This window comes from Schistocerca cancellata, chromosome 7 (genome assembly GCF_023864275.1).
Source record: "Schistocerca cancellata isolate TAMUIC-IGC-003103 chromosome 7, iqSchCanc2.1, whole genome shotgun sequence".
In the NCBI taxonomy this organism is placed as follows: Eukaryota; Metazoa; Arthropoda; class Insecta; order Orthoptera; family Acrididae; genus Schistocerca; species Schistocerca cancellata.
In genome coordinates this window covers 281,489,793-281,513,053 of record NC_064632.1, presented here as the reverse complement: position 1 = coordinate 281,513,053, position 23,261 = coordinate 281,489,793, and the positions used below count along the sequence as shown (strand labels likewise).

Genomic DNA, 23,261 nt, shown 5'->3' with positions numbered 1-23,261 from the left:
TTACTTGATAGTTGGAGGTGTCTTCCTCAAATCAGATGGCTTAACATCACGCCAGACTGTTCACCATTGCCAAACTGTCACAACAACTGTCAGTTCACTATCAATGCCTAACCTGGCTTTTTTTTCTTTTTGTGTTTGGATCACAAATCCTGGATCTGGCCCTTTTATTTTGCATTTGATCACACATGATAAAGACCCCCAAAACAACACACACAAAATGATGGTAACAAAATAATGCACATTTTGTACATACCACTAGCCAAAGAGTACTGGATTCTTTCACACAAGACGCAATTCTGATTCACATATTCAATTATCATCATCACAGAGATTGGATTACAGCAGGTACACCTGATGTGACGTGGCATGAAAGCGAACTTTTTCTACACAGTGAATGATCATTGTAACTGGTTCTAGATATAAATAAATATTATAACAATATAATCTGCAGGTCTTCCGTAGTGCAGAAGGAAAGTTACAGTTAGAGACTCAGACAACTGTGTGTACAAATCCCATCAGGTGGGGAAATATTTTTATTTTTAAATCTTTATCAAAATGACTGTGATTATTATTATTTTCAATTAACTGGTCTCAATATAATTTTTTATTTTTAATCTCTTGTTACATCATTTTCATCACCATACTGACTTTTTTATTTGCTCCTATTTTTCTTCTTATCATTGTTTTTTCATCTGAAATCTGCCTGACTCGCCTATAATCTGTAAATGAGTTCCAACCTGGACTGCTCATCAGTTGGTATCAAGTCAGCTCGTGTACCAAAAGCAAGGTGTTACAGTTCGCTTTTAGCACTGAAACTGAATTTTTTCTGTCTTGGGTTTGCTCATACTGTCAGCATTAATTGCCGTGAGCAAAGAGAGTGTGATTAGCAGATCTGCTGTAGATTGCTGACTGCCATTTTCTTATATACATAGCACATTAAGAGGTTGTGGTTAGGTTAGGATACAAGTGCAAGTTCAGGGCTACAAAATGTGTTATATGCCACAGTTATGTCATTGGTCATTTAAAATCAGCTGTGGACAGAGCATGTAACACTCAATCCCATACCTGATGGCAGCAACTCCCTCTGTGTTACATGAACAACATTTCAGCACTTTGGAATTGATCCACCATATTTGCGTGTCGTCTTTAACTGATTGGTAGCCAATATGGCAACACTGCAATGCCAAGCAACAGACGTCAACTATCAAGTAATTTTAAACAGACTATAGCATGGCACTGGACTGAGGACCAGTGACGTCACAGCTGGTATCACAGAAGTATAAGGATGAAACCATTCACCACACAGCAGTCAATGATCATCTGACAAATACTGAGGAGTACTCAATAAAAAAAACACATGGATGTATAACCATTTGATGCAACTGGAAGCCCAAGGTGATTTTATTTAGCCACCCTGCTATGAAAATGTGCATTCATCCACCGTATGACAGTATTGTATATTGTGTATGGCAACAAGCAGAGGAGCATTAGGACTCTGCTGCTTTATGACTGTGACTGTTCTGCAAATTATTCACAAGTGATGCAGTGGTGTATCCTTGTGACTGGCATACACTCTTAAGATGTTAGGTTGGTGCATAAGTACATAGTGTTTTTGTTCTACATGTTGGTATTCTGGTTGCTATGGGTTTATTTATTGATTGTCATTTTTTATTTGTAGTTCACTGTTGCTATTTGAGATTACATATTATCATTTTGTCATTTGGAGAGAGTGAATGGAGCTGTTGACACTAGAAAATGGAGTGCTAAGTGGACAAATCACAACATTTCCAACATATTCTTCTGTTTGAGTTCAGTATAAATGTTACAAAAGTTGAGGCAGCCAGGAACACTAGCACCATGTATGGACTTAAAGCTGTTGAATACAGCACAGCAAGAAAACGGTGCCGGCCAGAGTGGCCGAGCGGTTCTAGGCACTACAGTCTGGAAACAAGTGACCGCTACGTTCACAGGTTCATATCCTGCCTTGGGCACAGATGTGTGTGATGTCCTTAGGTTAGTTAGGTTTAAGTAGTTCTAAGTTCTAGGGGACTGATGACCTCAGAAGTTAAGTTCCATAGTGCTCAGAGCCATTTGAACCATTTGAAGACAACGGTTTTCTCGTTTGAAGCAAAATCGGTTTGACATTAGTGGCTCTCCACATTCAGGAAGACCTGGGGGGTTTGGAGAAGATTGTTTAAATGCATTAATCCTCAATGATCCAAAAATGTGATGAAATGTGATCATTACACCACTGTGTGACATTTGCATGCAAAGCAGAAATTTGTAAATTGAGTGTATAGGTACCAAATTTCTATGCCAAAATCACAAAAAACAGTGGGTGGCAGCATGTGCATTTCTACTTGTTGCTCGTCAGCAGTTGCTTGTGAAGAGTACCAACCATTCCTATACTGTATTGTATGAATGGCTGAGCCCGAGCAAAGCAGCATAAGCCCATTGAAAGACCTGTGCACATCCACAAAATATACTGTATTTACTTGAATCTAAGCCGCACTTTTTTTTCCGGTTTTTGTAATCCAAAAAACCGCTTGCGGCTTAGAATCGAGTGCAACGGAAGCAGAAGTTCTGAAAAATGTTGGTAGGTGCCCCCACAACTAACTTCTGCCGTCGAATATATGTAGCGCTACACAGGCATGCTTTGTAGGCACAAAGATAAATACCGGCGCCAAAACCTCTGCGTCAGTAAAAAAATTTTTAAAAAAAGGTGGAAGACGAGATTTTTTCCTCCGCCCCGAGTTTCGACCACTGCATTTTCATACATTATCCAACGGATCAAATACAAATTCCGTATTGTTCATCTTCGAATGTAGCAGAATTTCAATGTACTACGAAAATCCGACTGGCAAGACTGTTACGGATGTTTGTCAATATGGCCAACTCTATGTTCTGAATTTTTTCCTACCTGTGAGAAGAGATGGTTGCTAATAGGAATTGATGAAATATGAATCACATGCAGCATTCTCTTCACCATAAGAATAATACGAATATAAACATTTTGCCATATATTCTTTCGTGTTTGCTGCTATCTCATTTAAATCCTGTCTGCCTAATAAACTACGAAACTAGAGTGAGACAACAGCAAACGCGGAAGAATATACATATCATGTCATGTTTATATTCGTATTATTCTTATGCCTAGTAGTGATACAGTCAGAAATGAAGCATGGCAACTGACTAGATTTTGAAATCCAAGATGACTCTAATTTCTGTGCAGAATTTGATGTACTAAAGAAACGGCCGCAAAGATTTTCAAACGGAGAAAAATTTTCGCCTAACTCTCATTCAGAACATGTTCAATCATGCACAGTCTATTATTTGGTTCTTGTTGATCATTATCAAAGAAAGCAGCAGTGTAAGTAACAACAAATAGCAGTCTCTTGCCATTGTTTCGCTAATGAGACGATTTCTCTCTCTCTCTCTCTCTCTCTCTCTCTCTCTCTTTTAATTGTAAGCGGCGGTAGCACGCACAAAAGCAAGCCACGCCGTGAGCGGTGACAGGCCGTAAACACCCATTATCAGAATGCGACAAACAATGCCTGACACAGTACAGTAATGCATTTTCAGCTTAGAGTGACGCAAACACCTATAACAAAGAAAAGGCACTTATCAGATCAAAGCAAAATAAGCAATCGATTCAAACCAGACGAAGCACATGAAAAAGGAAGCATACCCGTATAAATACGGACGGAGCGCCTGACGCATAGCAATGGCTATCTGGTAAAGCTTAACTGCAAAGCTTACGACTCGAACCAAACTACTGTAGCTGTATCGTCATTCATTCGACCTAAATTGTGTCTCATATTACAATGGACCAACTTTGTTTCGACTTGGAGGTGCGGCCTAAAACTTTTCTCTCCCCTTGAATTTCGAGTCTCAAATTTCACGTGCGGCTTAGATTCGGGATTTTTTTTTTTTTTTTCCCTTTATTTCGAGTCTCATTTTTCAGGTGCGGCTTAGATTCGAGTGCGGCTTAGATCCGAGTAAATACGGTAATGTTATGCATCTGGTGGAACAGCGAAGGAACTACAAACTGCTACCCTGAGGTGGGACCATCACTACTGCAAGTGTCAACAACTGAGATGCCTAGCAGACGCAATCCAAGAACAATAACCAGGAAGACTGTGTGAAGTGACACTACTCCACTATAATGTCTCCTCGGATTCCGCAAGACTGACAAAATGCACTATACAGGAGCTGGGTTGGGAAGTCATTCCCACACCCACCTTATTAGCCCGATGTCACACCCTGAGATTTTCACCTTTTCTCCTCTCTATTGAAGAACCTTCAAGGAACTTCCTTTACAGATGAAAATTTGCTTCAAACACAGCTTGACGAGTTCCTCACCTCAAAACTGTGCGATTTCTACAGTAGGGGAATTGAAAACTTGCTCCAGCATTGGCAGACTGTTGTAAATAGTGAAGGAGAAAATATTGCTGATGACTGAAGTCTCTGTTATGCATATGTGTTATGTTTATTAAACTTATGGAAAAATACTATGAACTTATGCACCACCCCAATAAGATACAACACTTGCCTTAAGTGCAGCTTTTCTATATTCATGGAGCAGTGGTAAAATGGCTGGAGAAATGTCACTTATACAAATATGTAACACTTAACTCTAATCAACATCACAACTTATATATCTCACCGCTGATGAGTGAACAAATTTTCCCAATGCTTATTGATATGTTGTGGAACAACTATTAACTGAAACTTATATTCTAACTTACTAAATACACTTTCATACTAACTAGTGTTTGTCATACTTCAATGTTTGTAATATCTGTACCTATATAATCTTGTCAGCTCTTAACTTTGGCAAACTCTAATAATGTTTTCCATTATTCATTTTCCTCACTGGTCACACAAAAACTCTCTCCATAAGTACTCTATCATCTCTTAGAGTACCTGTGTGCAATCAACACTTCTCTCTTTGAATAAAAACTCTTTCTCATTAGTGACTGATAGTTTATGGAATGGTCACTAAATTTCAATTAACATCTATAAGAAATAAAGTTACATAATTGATATTTTGTTTGTTTTCTGGTACATTTCTGTACACAATGAAATCCCTGTGCCACAGCAGCCACAGCAGCACAGCACACTGCCAGGGGAGACACGACAAGACAAAATGCCACGGATTGTCGCCACTTTATCGATGGGCTGCGGGCAGCACTTTACTCCGATTCTCCTGTCAGCATGCTACAGTACTGTGGCACAGGGATTTCAATGCTTACGAGGGATGCAGACATGTACCTAGAAACAAACAAAAAATCAGTTATACAACTTTATTTCTTAGAGATGTTAATCAAGATATATGGCTATACTTCATGCTGCCCGCCCCACTTGTGAAATAAAGACTACCTGTGACCAAACAGTCCATACAATTAGCTGTTGCCCATTACTATGATTAGGGAAGGTTTTTTTCCAGCATACACTGTACATCTTATCACTGGCTTCAAAAATAAATTCTACAGTCAATCATCTTTTTGCCAATATAATTTAAAACAGTGTTGCAATTTAGTCCAACTTGCCTGTTACTTCATTTTTGTTGTTATTTATTCAACAGCTGCCTTTCATTGTTTGTTATTATTTTTAAAATGATACATTGTTATTCAAACAAAAGAAAGAAATTATCTTGGTTATGGAGAAATCAGAAATGACTTAGATGCATAACAGCTTAATAACACAGCTCTTTCATCATTTTAACATCAAATAATGCATAAATAGTTTAGTAACACATGAAAAAAGCATTTGATCATTAGTAATACTCTGAAATTGATTTTATTTCTCTAAGTTGATAGTAAACAGTGTACATTTTAACTATGCATATTACAAAAATATGCTCGTACACTCACCAATGCCAAGTTTCCTTTTGTAAGGGATTCCAAATAGGTGCACATACCAATACGACAGTGCATATACACGACACCCACTTCTACATATTCAGGGCTTGTTTTAAAACTGAAGCTTCCATGCTGCTGCAGTAAGCTGACTGACGAGTCAACAGGGCATGCATTACGAAGAAGAAACTTCTGTATTTTGCTTTTCGGATCAGAAGAATTTGTCAGCCAACAGTTCTCAGTAACCAGCTGAACTTTGGTCCCACCTGGAAAATAGAGACATGTAGACAGCTTCCAACTTCACTGAAATGTAACAACAAACAAAGGTTCTACACACACACACACACACACACACACACACACACACACACAAAGAGAGAGAGAGAGAGGGGGGGGGGGGGGGTACCACTTTGGAGAAAGTGATGTGTTATTCCCTCTGTCTATCTAAATGACGAAGGACAGTTGTGACCTTGTACAAGGATTTTGTTATTTTAGTAAATAAGTGTTCATTCTGGTTGTTTCTTTTGCACATATCATGAGCAAAAGTCAATGCAATGTATCTGCAAGGTAAGGGCGATGGGCACATGCATTCCTGCGCATGGAGACCCCTGCTGGTCAGGGCAGTTGTTCTGTGGAAATGCCGTCCCACCTTGGAGATACGGTGTAGAATACTAAACCTCGTTGGGCAAGACAATGGTCATGTTGTCATTTATCAAGTGAAACTCACACAATACATACAGAGTTAAATGAGGAAGGCTAATATGTATTGTGAGATTTGCTGAAGTCATATACTGTAGTAAAATCTACCGTGTGGTGTATATAATGGAGGTTAAATACACCACAATAAAGAAGTAGCATGTGAATTTATTTTTTTAGTGACTAGTGTTTGAGATTTCCAGCTGGCTTAGAGTTGGGATCTTTGACAATGGAATCTGCTGCCTAAAGATAGAGCAACACAGTCCAGTCAAACAGTTAATACAGATAAGTAATGGCGACCACTAAAACTTGTACACAGTCCACCTCCAAATGACACCTGAACAGCAGTATTCAGAACACACACACACACACACACACACACACACACATACACACACACACAGAGAGAGAGAGAGAGAGAGAGAGAGAGAGAGAGAGAGAGAGAGAGAGTTGCCTCTAGGTAAACAGGATACTTGGAAACTGAAACTTTCATGAATGACAGGTCCTGACAGGTGTGAACACTACCAAACTATCAGTTTAATAAGTCATGGTTGCAAAAGAATGACATAAATTACTTTTAGAAGAATGGAAAAACTGGTAGAAGGCGGACTCAGGGAAAATCAGTTTCTAAAAATGTGCAGGGCAATACTGACACTACAACTTACCTTAGAAGATAGATTAAAAAAGGCCAAACTTACATTTGTAGGATTTGTAGACTTAGAGAAAACTTTTGACTATGTTGGCTGGAATAGTATCTTCGAAATTCTGAAGATATCTGGGGTAAAATACAGGGAGCAAAAGGTTATTTATATAACTTGTACAGAAACTAGATGGCAGTTATACGAGTTGAGGGGCATGAAAGAGAGGCAATGGTTGAGAAGGGAGTGACACATGGTTGCGTACAGGAAACCAAAGAATTTGGAGAAGGAACTGAAAGTTCTGGAAAAAGAAATAAAAACTTTGAGGTTTGCCAATGACTTATCATTCAATCAGATGCACCAAGGACTTGGAAGGGCAATTGAACAGAATGGACAGTATCTTGAAAGGAGCATAAGAGATGAACACCAACAAAATCCAAACAAGGGTAACATTATGTAATTTAATTAAATCAGGAGGTGCTGAGTGAATTCGATTAGGAAATGTGGCACTAACAGCAGCAGATGTGATTTGTTATTTGAGTAGTAAAATAATTTATGGTGGCTGAAATGGAGAGAATGTAAAATGAGACCGGCAATGGCTAGAAAATTGTTTCTGAAGAGAAGAAATTTGTTAACATCAAACATAAATTTAAGTGCTAGGAAGTCTTTTGTGAAGATATGTGCCAAGAGTGTAGCCTTGTACAAAAGTGAAACATGGACAATATGCAGTTTGGTAAATAAAATGGAAGCTATTACAATGTGATGCTATAGAGAATGCTGAAGATTAGATGGGTAGACCATTTATTTCTTTTTGGTTTTCTTTACTTTTTTCTCTATTTACAGCCTGAATAAAGATGGGGATGGGCTATTGCCCTGCTTTATTACTACTTTCTTTTCATGTGCTTTGTCTCTTATAACTGAGACTTGGGTTCTTTACAAGTTGTAGATAACTGGCAGAGGTGGCAGAGTTGTGAGGGGAGTGCGGGGAGAGGAGGAAGCAAGCATTGACTGGGGCAAGGTGAGAGGAGCCGCTGGGGGGAGGGGGGGGGGGGGGACAAGGCATGCCTACCAGTTACAGTTCTGGCACTACAAATTGCGCGTCATGCTTACACGAAAGCAGATGAAAGTCTAGGAAGTAAAACTCGCTTTAAATGTTGCTCATAAATGAAACTGAAATTGTCATGTACATTAATATATATATATATACCTAAAAACAAAGATGATGTGACTTACCAAATGAAAGTGCTGGCAGGTCGACAGACACACAAACGAACACAAACATACACACAACATTCTAGCTTTCGCAACAAACTGTTGCCTCATCAGGAAAGAGGGAAGGAGAGGGAAAGACGAAAGGATGTGGGTTTTAAGGGAGAGGGTAAGGAGTCATTCCAGTCCTGGGAGCGGAAAGACTTACCTTATGGGGAAAAAAGGACGGGTATACACTCGCACACACACACACATATCCATCCACACATATACAGACACCAGTTGTAGTGTGGATGGATGTGTGTGTGTGTGTGTGCGAGTGTATACCCGTCCTTTTTTCCCCATAAGGTAAGTCTTTCCGCTCCCGGGACTGGAATGACTCCTTACCCTCTCCCTTAAAGAGGGTTCTTTACAAGTTGTAGATAACTGGCAGAGGTGGCAGAGTTGTGCGGGGAGAGGAGGAAGCAAGCATTGACTGGGGCAAGGTGAGAGGAGCCGCTGGGGGGAGGGGGGATATATATATATATATATATATATATATATATATATATATATATATATATATATATATATATATATTATGTTTGTCTACTACGCGCTCACAAACCATTCATCCGATTGCAATGAAACTTTGGTGATTTGTTCTCTGTACACCCACGAACGTTCCTAGCCAAAAAAAAAAAAAAAAAAGAAGAAGAAGAACAAGAAGAAGAAGAAGAAGAAGAAGACACATTCTTGAGGAGATATGATGTCATAAACATTGAGATGCCACCACGGGAAAATACCCAGATTTATGCATCCACTATTTGAGAATGAGAACACTTAGCGACTAGCAACAAACGTTACATACAATTTCAAACCTTTACGAAAAACTTTCTCACTCGCACCCCCCACAAAATAATGAAAGGAAAAAAGGTTGTCGCTTACTCCATTTTCTCAGTACATACTGTAAATCTGCCACAGTAGGCATGACTTTTAATGTATTATTTCATTACTATTAACTCTAATCACAAGGTATTTCGCATACAGTATCCACATATATCAGTAAATGCGCCGGCAAATTTATGTCTCTTTACGACATATAATTCAGGAGATATGACGTGGTAAACACTGAGATGCGTGAAAAAGTGCCGCGTCAAGCATGACGTTTTGTTCTATTATTTTTTCACTACTAACACTATTCGCAACACGTTCTGCAAACGTATTAAAAAAGTATATAAAACCATGGGTGTATTTCTAAAAAACGTAATGCCAAAATTTTAAATCAATCGGTCAACAACTTTCCGAGATTTCTTCCGTTGCGAAGCACAGGCTTACAGCTAGTGTTTCATAAATATCTTAACTGTGGCAATGAAGTACGCTTATCGCAAGGAAAGGAAACAGTCTGGAATAGAAATAAAATTTACGATGCAATGAATGGCAGATTGTTTTTTGTATTTATTCGAGGTGTCATACTTTCATAAAAGCATTTAAAGCCATGTGGTCCACCACTTTCACTGTCACTATGTTCCGTTTCTGTGTTTGATTAAAATAGAACAGAAATACAATTTACAACAAACTAATAGGAGATTGTTTTTGTTATTTATACAAGCTGTGATCTTTTGTAAAAACATTTCACGCCATGTGATCAGTCGCTTTCACTGTCACTGTCTTCCGTTTGTGTGTCTGAGTCTTCCTCACTTACATCTGATGTGGCTGTGTTGATGATAATTTCGTCCACAGCAATTTCGACGACACCATCACGTGCCCAATATTCTTCTTCTGTTTCTTTAACTTTCTTGCAATATCCCTTCCAATCATTGGCAGTAACCGACTGGAAAGCTGCGTCCACAAAATTCAGCATGTTTGTGGCAGCCAAGTCCCGATATGTTGTGCTCCCTAGCATGCCTTTTTATCTTCACCCATGCTAATTCTATTGCGTTTAAGTCGCAGTTGTAAGGTGGTGAGCGAATGACCTGGTGGCCTTTGCTTTCAGCCAACAGGTTTACAGTAAAAGACTTCTCAGTTCGCTCGTACTTTTGCATACAGCTCGTCCTTCCTCATACTCTCATCACAGGGGATATTTCTGCGTTGCAGCCACTCCGGCATTCACACTTGCGTGTCAAACTTCGTTGGAGTTCTCTCTGTTTGCCTGTTATGGTAAGGAGTGTTATCCGTAACTATTACTGACTTAGGCGGGAGATTTGGCGGTACCTTCTCTCCGAACCACTTCTCAAAGTTTGCCGAATTCATCTGACTGTGATAATCACCCTTTGACGACTTTGCCCAGAACGTAAGTTGCCCTTCCTTGACGAACCCATTCTTGGATCCGACACTTGTAACTATCACTCTTCTCGATGAGCTCCCCCGTGCAGTGACACCGACGACACTCTCTTCACGTAAGTCACCCTTCCTCTGCCAACATTTATTAAACGTTAAGTTATTATCGATCCACGATTCATCGAGATAAAATATTTCTCTGCCTGCTTCCCTGAAGTAATTCATGTCAACAATGAAAAGAGATTGCCAGTGCACAATGTCTGGACGTTCTAACAACACATTCATCTTGTTTTCCACCTTACGCCATACGAATCCCATAGACAAAAGTACTTTTCTCAGCGAGACAATACTCCACTTCCAGCGCAAAACTGGAAGCAGTGTTCGCAGGCTCAGCACAATCTTCCGCACTGAATAAAATTCCACTATCGTGTCGCGAATGACATGCTGGTTGAAATCGTCGATCATTACTTTGATTTCTCCACTTCTTCTCCTTAGTTAAAAGAGAGAGAAAGATTTATAAGAAAATGCCTTCTGCATTGCATGTATATTTTTGAATTTGGAAATGTACTGTAATATGAATATGTTTCGAAATAATACAGTAACCAGTGATGTTTCCATACAAAGCAATACGGTAGCAGGGAAAAATGAAATATAACGTAATTCGGACGAAATAGGGGGCTCCTTCAAAGTGATCGTGAACAAAATATCTGAAATGGAAACTCATCTTTTCTTGCCAGGCGTTTGTGGTGATACACCAGGATGATTCTTGGAAAACTGTTTGAATCTTCCAATGCTACGCATGCTTTGTCCTGTGTATGTAGCAGCTCTCACTGAAGGTTTGTAAATGGGGTGAAGCAATTTTTTCTGCTCCCTTTCCCTTTCGCAGCATTCAATCACATGCAATATAATTTTGCGAGCATCGCTACATAATACTGGTTTCCTTCTAACCATAGGCCTAGCGGTAGGGGTTGTTGGCGACTCCCGAGATGGGACAGCAACTGCCTCTTCACTCATTTTGATAATGTTTAGCACAACTGCACAACGCAGAACAGTACAGCGCAAAACAATAACGAAGCAGACGACAATGGCTACCTTGTACAACACAGTCAGCTACGTAATGTTGGCAGCAGTCAAAACTGCGTGCCTACCGAAGCCTCCCGACGTTTACCGACTTCTACCGATTCAGGACTAGGGAGAGGTCTGCCATCTGAAAGTTTACACACTGTAGGTGCTTTGTTTCACCTTAGGTCTTGCAGTGCTCTGACACATTCTTTTCATGGCATTACCTTCTCATCTTATCTTCATCTACTTCCTCTTGCCTTTCTGCTATACTGACTTAGGGTTTCTTTCCCTTATGCTGTCCTTCTATATATTGTTCCAACTTTCAGCTTTTGCTTAATAATGGCTTACCACCTGAGCTCTTCATGTTAATGCAGCAAGTTCTCTAATTTCCAAAGTTTTCTTTCATTCTAATTTTCCTATTTTTCTTATAGTCATACATGCTTCTGCAGCTTTGCATTTGTCCTCTAGCTATTCCAACTTTGTTACTTGGTACTTCCTGTCAATTTCATTTTTTGTCATCTAATTCCATTCTGCCTCTTTCATTTCCTGCATTTTTATATTTTCTCTGTTCATTAACAAAAATTAATATCTCAACAAAAATATTTTTTTTTGACGATATGAAAATAAATTTGTACTTGTGCATTTCATGACCAACTGAACTCAAAACTGGTAATTTTACAGCAACAAAAACAGCCTATTTCAACATTAACAACTGTTTTTGCCTATTTTGGTTTTAAAATCCTAAAAGATGCCTATTTCTTTAACGTAACACAATTTTTTTTGTATTTTCAAATTATCAGAATTGCTTACAAGAATTGAAGGTGAGAGGACTGAAGGCAATATTTGAAGGGAAAAAAAGTAAAATAAAAATAATAATAATAATAATTTGTAGCTCACAGAATCCTGCCCAACTGTCTGTTTCCACAATGATAGATAATTGTAGGCCCTTTAACTGACATCGGATCGGATTGGGAGGGGGGGGATACATACACAAGGAGAGACTTAAAAGCTCCCTAGCCACTAAAGGAAAAATCCTCATTCTCCCCTTGGTTATACATGGAGGCAATTGTCGAATTTTTGTTATACACCCACCAAATTAAGCCAGTACAAAGTGTACCAATGGACATATAAAGTGCAATGTGTTCATTGTTCAAAATCTACTCTAGTTTCAGTATACGAATAGTTCAATGGAAGAAAATGCCAAAAACAGCTAGTTCAAAGTCTAGTTGTATAAGACTGTGACTGCTAGTTTTTCTGCAAGATATGACAGATGGAAAAATTATATTGTGCCAAGTATGCAACCAAGATGTTAGTGGTTATGTTTTAGTGCTACTTAGTTTTTAGTGCCGTTTTGGAACTGCAAATTTCCTCATACCTCTTTTGACACCAGAGCGTTTTTGAACCAAGTTATTTTGTAAACACTGTTTAAAATTACACTAAGAGGCAATTGTTCACTTTTATTGTAATTTTTTAAGTTGCTGAGTTCAATTTTCATATAAAGGAAAAGTAAGCAATGTAAAAATGTCATACCTACAGGACAAAGAATAAATGTTTTTAAAATGATACACCAAGTTCTGATTTTTTTATAGTTTTGAGTTGTAACAAATATCTATTCAGCGACAGGATAGTTGGAAAACTAAAATTGCCAAATTGTATTTTTTATTTTTTTTATTTATTTTTTTTATTTATTTATTTATTTATTTTTTATTTTATTTTTTTAAATTACATATCACTATCCTTTAACAGCACCAAATACTTTTTATACACACTTCTATGTAGCATATTTTTTCAAGTGATAAAAAGTCCCACTTAACTCAGAATGCAGAAGGAGCATTATATAAGGGAAATGTAGAAAATTATATAAGGGAAATGTAGAATGGATATTGAAATTGAAGCAAATGCTTTTAACAAAGACATCCGACGAATCCACCAAAAAGAACCAATTCTGCAGTGACTTGTTTCATGCTAGTGTGGCAGCAAACTCTCTTTTCGAAAACTAGAAAATTCTATTTTCAAAGGTTTTCTTGAGAACTACTGCCATCAGTCTACAGAGTCAAAATTGTGCAACACATCGCACAGAATTCAATAAGATATTGGTGAGTCTTGCATATGGATTTCTATTGATGAAAATACTTACAGTCTTGGCCCAAGAATTCCAAATCTGATTGTTGGTAAGCTGGATCGAGTTATGCTCTCCAGGGCTTATTTGATTTGTTCAAAACAACTCTCAAAGACTAACCAGCAAACAACTGCAAATTTTGTCTACAATGGGCTGAAGCTGCTACATCCAAATGGTGTGGATGAAAATGAGGTGCTTCTGGCCTTCACAGGTGCTGCTGCATATATGGTGCACGGCATTCCCATTGCTTCAAGCTTTCTACCTTTTAATACTGCATGTAGCTTGTGCAGCACATGGGATCAACCATATAGCAGAGCAAGTAACACTTGAATTCCCTAACAGAAATAAATTACTCTCCACAGTAAAGAAAGTTTCTGTCAATGTGCCATCAAAGATTCAGGCATTCAAAGAACAACTTCAAGATGTCACCTTGCCACCTGAACATGCTGTTACCCACTGGGGCACATGGCACATGGTTAGCAGTGGTGAAATGCTATAGTAAGCATCTCACAGCAGTCCAGAAGGTAATTTAAAATCTGCCAGAGGTTGCCGCCACTGTAACTTCAGCAAAACAATTACTCTGTCCAATTGGACTTGACTTATATTAGAGCCACCTAAACATTTACGGCAAGAATTATGTCTGAATCCGAAGGTTACACGAGACCTAGCCATGAAAACACATTTTTACTGGAAGAAGCTAAAAATTAAAATTAATGAAGCATTTCGTGAAGTGGGAAAAAAAGTAAGGGTAAAAATGCAAAAGGTTTTGCATAACAACACCGGCCTGAAGGACTTATACACTGCAGCATACATACTCAGCAGAAAAATTTAGGTCCCGTGTGGCTGTGTGTGTGTCATTTTTATCATCATTTCGTCATTATTGACCAGCAAGTTGCCAAATTGGCATCAAATTAAAAGGGCACGCATCAGGCAGCTGAATAAGCCATATGCACATTTTCAATGAAAAGTAATATGTTCTTACATCAGTGCCGTGAATTTTACATTATGTTTAGTTTTTCTATATAATACTTGATAGGGCCTACAGTAGGTTTTATATAGCCTAAATGATTCACTGAAAGCGTCTATTTGGGTGCCCAGAATGCACTTTTTACAACCTAAAAATCTGCAGTCCATTCATAATTAATGAATTACTGCCAGTGTCCATATTGGCACATGGAAATGTTTTCCAGATTAACGCCTGGTTTCTAATTCTCTCTCTCACCCCTACATAATCTATGTTAAATTTTATAGTGTTTTCAGGTCTCTTCCACAAATACAGTCTCCATTACTATTCTTAAAAAAAGTGTTTTCAGTACCTAATTGTGATCTGTGCAAAGTTCTACCAGATGGCTTCATCTTTCAATCCTTTCCACCAGACCACATTGTTCTACTATTTCTCATTCTCTTCCTTTTTTGCTATCAAACTCCAGTCCACCATCACAATTAAATTTTCATTTCCCTAAAATTGCTGAATTGTTTATTTTATCTCATCGTACTTGTTGTCAGTCTCTTCATTAACTGTGTAGCAAGTACTCCCATGTACCCCACCCGGCTACCCATGCGGTCTAACGTGCGGCTTCCCGAGCAGGAAGGCATGCCAGTCCCTGGCATGAATCTGCCTGGCAATTGCTGCGCAAACACTGCCACCATGTATGTGTACACCCCATCATTACTCTACCACGCAAACACGCAACAGTGGGGTGAGTGGACTGCTATAGCATGTTGTGGGGTTGTTAACCACTGAGGGCTATGGCGGGGATGAAGCCTCTCCATCGTTTTTAGGTCCCCGGTTCAATACACACTCACATGTATTTTTACAATTGTGGCAGGTCATTAGATTTGTCCATCTTGGCTGCCTTTATCCTTTCACTATGCTGTTCACCATAGTTTACCTGCATTTCTATTTTTTTTTTTTTTTTCATTATTAGTTCTTGCATTAACCCTGATACAATTCTGCATTGACAACCATGTACACACATGACCATAAGTCTGGTGTTTCCTACTCCCACAAATCACCAGTTCCCACTATATCTAGTTTCAACTTATCCAGTTCTCTTCTGAACTTTTTCCAACTTACCTACATTATTTATTCCCTCCTCTGACCTATACAAGGCCAGAATTGTTTTTCAGCTGACAATGTGCTCCTGAGCAGTCTTCATCTGGAGACGACTGAGGGGTACTCATCTGCAGAATATTTTACACAGAAGCATGCAACCATCATCAAACTATACAGTAGAGAAGCTTGTATTTAGGAAATATAATGGCTGTACATTCCCTTGCTTTCAGCCATGCTGGTTAATGCTATAATGCAAGGTCGGTCAGTCAACAAGATTTTCATTCCAGCAACTACTGAAGGATGCTGCCCCCTTCCAGGAGCTAGTGCTAGACTGGACTTTTCACAGACATCAATTTCCACAGGCTTCCACTCCTATCATTATGAATGCTTCCAAACATGATAGGAAGCTCATGATTATTTCATAAACATTGTGATATTATCTAATGAAGGCTTATTCACTTATGATGATGTTCTCAATATACTCAAAATACACCATTTGTGTGAAGTTCACCCAGAACTTACCCATAGCTGTTGAAGGCAGGTCATCTTCAGTAACAGTACAAATAGGGCACAGAATACTGAAAGACAACAATTTGGGTTCCTCTTTGTTTCCAGTCCATATGATTGCATGAACATATCATGTAATTCTAACAGCCAATTTACCTGGTGCACAAGATGATGTTCTGCTTCCCGTCTAGCAGAAATTTTGACTGTTGTATAATGTTGCATATGTGTGCTTTGGAAGGAATGTTCAATGGTTTTTATACAGGATCTTTCCAGTGAAAGGGTTATGTGTTGGAGGCCCTGTTTCATAACCTTCACATTCATCTGACAGGCATTTCACACTGGGCATCTTCCAAATTATCAGGGACTTCCTTTATTAATAAGTATAAGGGTTTTTACCCTGAAAAGAATTGTCTGCATTTTGCATTTCAATGAAGTTGTGTCAGGTGTCCACATGTTGTCATTTTTGCTTGGGAGTTGAGGTCTGTGGGAAAAACTTTGCATGGACTTTTCTCTTCTTCAAAACATTCTGGAGAATGTCTTGAACATTTGTTTTACAGATGTCATTCACTGTGATTTGTGGCACAAAAATGTTGACATGCTGTGGTTGTATGTCCAAGACACTGCCTGCTTGCTACTGACTGGTTGAATCACATCTGCGGTTTAGAGTTATTAGTTCAAGCTGCGGCCACAGTTATTGTACTCCTGGCATATAAATGACATCAGTAAAGTCAGTCTTGGTACTTTCTGGACCGAAGGTATATTGCTAGCACAGAGAATGTCATTTCTGACTCTTAATACTTTATTTATGTACCTGTACTGACAAAAGCACTGGAATGAAGGAGGAATGGCAGCAAGACGAAAGTGTAGCTAATTTTTAAAGAACATTTGTGGATACTTCTAGAATGTACTCGAACCGAATACGGAAATTAAAATTGTACAGTCCAGGTGAGTTTTGAACTCACAACTATCCATGCAACAGTTCAGTATCATAACCACTACACCACGGTGCTACTCAGCTTCTTCTGCGACATTGCTCCCTCCTTACGAGAACAGCGTCTCAGTGTTATGTCGTCCTAGTCCAGGAATGAGTCATCTCGCTCTGGCGGTGATCTTCCAAAGTAGCACCTGAGGAGCTTCTCAGAGCGACCAACCTTCCAAACAGGAGTGTTGATCCAGACAAGGTCACCAGGCTGGTAGACAACAGGGAGGTGGCTCGCGTCATACCTTTGGCGATCATTTTCTTAAGCCTGCAGCGTGCAGAGTTGAGCTAACTGCCAAGCTTCCTCAGCTCTGGTTAATACCTGGCCGATGTAGTTGTCATCCACGTCATCACGATGTAACAGAAACACAGTGTCCAAAGTCGTAGTCACCTAACGCCCATGCACCAGGAAAAATGGCATAAATCCTGTGGTGTCTTGTTTGGCGGTGTTATAGGCAAACGTCACGAAAGATAGCACCTCATCCCAGTTGCTCCGCTCAACATTGACGAACATTGATAGCATGGCGGCCAAGGTCTTATTAAAGTGTTCAGTAAGCCCATTAGTTTGCGGATTGTAGGCAGTCATCTTGTGAAGAGTAATGTTGCACCAACAGTTTCTCTCTGTCACAATACTTGATTGAAAAACTTTCCTTCAATCCGGAATTAACCTTGGAGAACCGTGTTTCAATATAATGTCTTCCATGATGAATTTGGCTACCTTGGATGCTTCGGCTGTTTTCACGGCTTTTGTAATGGCATAGCGTGTCAGATAATCAGTGCAAAAAATAATCCATCTATTGACACTTGCAGACGTAGGAAATCGTCTGAGGAGGTCAGTCCCAACACGCTGGAAAGATGTTTCAGCTGGTGGAATTGGTATAAGTCGGCCAGGTGGTTTCTGAGGAACTGCCTTTCTCCTCTGGTACTCTCGACAGTGCAACACACAGTGACAGACACTTCTAAATAAACCTGGCCAGAAAAATTTCATGCGGACTATATCATATGTCCTAATAAATCCTAAATGTCTGGCCTCAGGTGTGTCATGGAATTTCTGTAGAACATCTAAGCGCATGTGTTTAGGAATCACTGGTAGCCACCTCTTTCCAAACGGATCAAAGTTTCCCTTGCAAAGTAATCCATTAACTACCTTAAACTGTCCTTTCACATCCTCTGACCGATTTAAGGCAAGCATAATTTGAGATATCTTGGCGTCCTTCTTCTGCTCAGCAGAGGGATCCTGGAGTGCAGCAAGACAGACACTATCTTCATCACAGTCTTGATGGTCTTGCACAGGGTTTCTTGAGAGACAGTCGGCATCTTGGTGTTTTCTTCCACTTTTGTACACTATGGTAATGTCATACTCTTGAAGACGTAGTGCCCACCTGGTGAGTCATCCTGTTGGATCCTTAAGACCTGTCAACCAACAAAGTGAATGATGGTCTGTAACAACTGTGAATGGCCTTCCATAGAGATACTGTTGAAATCTGCACATGGCCCAGACCACAGCAAGACATTCTCTTTCTGTAGTTGAGTAGCTTCTCTCGGCTTTTGTAAGTGTCCTAAAAGCATAGTCTATAACCTTCTGCAGTGGAGTGTGCGCTGATATGAAACTTCCTGGCAGATTAAAACAGTTTTAATCTGCCAGGAAGTTTCATATCAGTGCACACTCCGCTGAAGAGTGAAAATCTCATTCTGGAAACATCACCCAGGCTATGGCTAAGCTATGTCTCCACAATATCCTTTCTTTCAGGGATGCTAGTTCTGCAAGGTTCGCAGGAGAGCTTCTGTAAAGTTTGGATGGTAGGAGACGAGGTACTGGCAAAAGTAAAGAATGTCCTCTAGACATTAGTCTTCCTTGGTGCCCAAACAGGTTCCTCACGCGGCATTGTAGGAACATAATTCCACCTTGGTCTCAACTTTTTCACCGTTTTAAAGGGAAATGAAGGACAAGAGATTGGGTTCAATGTCTGTTCCACTTCCTCCCTTATGACCTCTTGAAGCATCTCAGTTTTTTGCTTGCTGTGCAATCCAAACGCCTTCTGAACTTCCTCTCTCACTATCTGACGAAGAACACTTGTGAAATCAGTTGCTTCCTCCATCACAGACATCGATACAATGTTTGGAAGCTGTTCAAACTTCTTGTGTGTAATTCTTTTTTGATGCATTGCTCAGGTTGCTCGTCATGTAAACGGTGGCTCTGTCGTGGCCTGATGGGAGCAGCTCTGTTGTGGCCTGATGGGAGCCACTGTGTTGTCGATAATGTGCGCTATTACAAGTTACAATACCCAGCATCTCCACCAGAATAATGTCACGTAGAAGAAGGTGTAATTAGATGAATGATCAACACTAACTTCACTTAACGAAGGTTTACTCGGCACTTGCACAACAAGAGCGTGGAGCAAACTGCCTCCGGGCAGAACACATACAGTATACAAACAGTTACAGAACATTCCAGTAAAATGATTCTTCTTGACATTTGTGGATACTTCTAGAATGTACTTGAACTGAATATAGAAATTAAAATTGCACAGTACAGGTGAGTTTTGAACTCATGACCCTCCATCCAACAGTTTAGTATCATAACCACATCATAACATGAAGTGCACTGATTTACAAGAAAAGATAGTGCTCCAGATTTAGGTTCTACCTATGCATTGGATTTGAGTCTATTGGACTCATATATCAGTGGTTTTCTACACCAATCTGTGCAAAGACTAGATTTATCCCCCCCCCCCCCCCCTCTCTCTCTCTCTCTCTCTCTCTCTCTCTCTCTCTCTCTCTCTCTGTCTCTTCCTCAGAACAACAACATGAAATGCAGGGGTATTCCAGGAAAGCCAGCCATCTGTAAAGCGTGGAGAGCAGGAGGGAAGAAATGGGTTAATTAAGGTCATGGTTTTTGCATGGACATCTCAGCTGGCAGCAGCACTGCCCATGAAACGCTAGGTTCTGAGTTCTAGTCCTGGTCCACCAAACAGCTTTAAACTCTCAGCAAGTTTCAGAACATACACAGTTCTGACAGTTTCTAATGTTTACAGCAACAGGAAGGACAGCCAGCCAAAGAACCATATGAAAATAACTGGTGAGTCACGGGTAAGCGATTGCCCATCATTAGCGGCTGCTGTTATGTGCGAGCAAAACACTAAAGAAACAGAAGATGCGAGGACGCAATGTATGGATATGGTTCTTCACCAGTGAACAAGCAGACAGAATTTGCTTTTCCAACAGATAGTGGAAATTTAATTCCAGAAACATGTTACAGCTTTTTCAAAAAAAATTATGACCACTGAAGTGGTTGCCTTGGTTTGTTCGTACAACAATATACAATGTTTCACATGAAAACCAACTGCCAAGAACCACCAAATCAAATGACATTCTAGTTATACACAACTGAAAATGTTACCATTCGAAATGTGTATTTGAAAGAAGTGTAAGGCAATCACATATTTAGAAGGAAACAAACACTTTCATTAAATATATCTGACAGTGATCCCACAAAAACTGGCTGACAAGCTGTGAATGTAATAGCCAATTATTTCCACTTAAAATAGGGAAGCAAAAGAAGAAAGATATTGTTCAAAAACGGGCAGCTACTCACATTCAGTACTGTCATCAGACTACCTCCTACATGAAATTTACAACACTGGTCTTGCTATCCACAAAACAGACCCTATCTCATTACTGTAATAATAACCAGCTTGTTTAATTAATTTGATAATGCCTCTAACACTCTGCAGAATTATCAGAAATGCCTTCCTGCATATTATCCAAGAACAATTTACCAAGGCAATATGTGAATTATTTTCTCTTGTTTAAAGTTTCAAGATACTGATATTAACAAACAAGAAAAATATTGTGTCATTTGTACCTCCTTCCATCCAAGCCCGCACAAAAATTTGTTCACCATATCTAACTTCTTCTATTTGAACATTAAGAGGATCAAAATGGAGTTGCTGGTTTAACTCCTTATCTCTGAACAGGTCCATGTTGTAAAGACTTTTGTGTCTGACACCATTATGTTCCACCATATCCTGAAACAAATGCAGATATTTAACAAACCATATTAATCTTTTTTCAGAATAAAATTTAATTGTTGCTTGCAAATATATTTTTATTGCACTTTACTGATTTTGACAAATTAATTGGTCATTTTCAGGAGCTTAGTACTGGTTTAGCAGATGTCAGTATCTTCTTCATAGAAGTGTAATGCCACAATATTTCCAGAAATGTAAATATTGTATGTGATTATTGTAAACATAGATTGATACTTAACAGCTCAGCACATAGGAAGAGATATATTGCTACCTCCCAAAAAGAAGACACGTTACAATTACAAGACACTTTCACAAACTTTCAGCCACAGCCCCCATCAGCTCTCTCTCTCTCTCTCTCTCTCTCTCTCTCTCTCTCTCTCACACACACACACACACACACACACACACACACACACACACACATCGCTGACAACTCCAGCAGCTCAGGTCAGAATGCATGAGTTGGTAGTCATATGTGCTTGAGGTGTGCTTCCTTGTTTGAATGAATGTTGTGGGTTTCTCTTTTGCTGGTAGAGGCTGTGGCCGAAAGTTTCATGTAAGGGTCTTTTAATTGCGCCTGCCTACAACTTACCATGTCTTCTTTACTTATCTTTTCCTATATTTTTCATATTCCTATGTCGTCTTTCCATTGTTTGATTCAGTTTGACATATACATAGATGTGATTCATTCACTGTAAATTGTCAATCTGCATTTACAATACTCACATACAATATGTACATATCTGGATATATAATGCCATTATGCTTCTATGAAGAAGATAATGACATCTGTTAAACCTATACTAAGCTCCTGAAGATGACTAATTAATTTGTCAAAACCAGAAAGAGTGATAAAATCATACTTGCAACTGACAACTGAATTTTATTCTGAAAAATATATATTAAGTTGCTGACTAAAATAAACAGTACTGAATTTCAGCAGTGATTTTGTAGGAGCACTACATCAATTGAGGAACATTACCATATTATTTTAGACTGTATAACACACCAGCTAAATTCATACCTGCAAGACCTGCAGCAGTTCTTGAATATTTTTTGTAGACAGACGCTGAATTGCAGTGCCACACTACAATCAATTTAATTTCAATTAGCTGCACAAGAAGTTGTTTATAGAATACTAAATTTCAATAAATGATTTAAAAATACTTTTATTCTCACCATATACTGAAACACTATACCTTAAATAGAAGTGTATAGTTCATTGGGCAGTCATCGGAAGCAACTTATGACAGTCTTCCTACTGTTGGATGACATTTAAGAGGCTCAAATAGAAATAGCTTGAGTAAGGTCATAAATATATGAATGAAGCTCAGGAACTTTCTTTTTGAAATTTCACAGTGGCTCCCAGAAAACTGCACACAGCACTTTCCTTGCAGGTGATGTCTTCAGTGGGATGTTTCAGTTGCATGGATGAATACTTCTATCTCAGATTGTTAATAATACACACAAGAATCTTCACCTATGACAATTTTGGTAAGAATATCATATATTTCATTGTAACAATAGATGTGTCAATATTATGCCTGATCTATTCTCTGCAATGCCATGTGACTAGCTTGCATGGTATCCACAGTGCACCAACTTCGAAACAATATGAGGTGCACCTTGCTGTGTCATTAAACACTATCAATGGCTGCAGTATTTACTGTTACCTTACTGTCAATTAATTTTCCAACCTGTCTCACATTTACCTTTGTGGCTATATCCAATGATTGATTGACACAAGATTAGTCTCTAATAAATATGCTTCGTTCAGAACATCTTTTTTTAATCTGTCTGTAAGCAGTGTGACATTACAGGCATATTTAGTGTGTGTGTGTGGG

The 23,261-nt window shown here is 39.1% G+C and overlaps 1 protein-coding gene across 1 annotated transcript in view; it reads right to left on the bottom strand.

The window, feature by feature from the left end:
* LOC126091983 (uncharacterized) overlaps positions 1-23,261 on the bottom strand; it is a 288,438-nt gene that overhangs the window by 68,834 nt on the left and 196,343 nt on the right. The window contains exons 14-15 of the mRNA XM_049907347.1: positions 21,252-21,414; positions 5,877-6,127 (exon numbers count right to left, since the gene is read on the bottom strand). Of these exons, the coding sequence (XP_049763304.1) occupies positions 5,877-6,127; positions 21,252-21,414 (414 nt within the window). The remainder of the gene's footprint in view (positions 1-5,876; positions 6,128-21,251; positions 21,415-23,261) is intronic.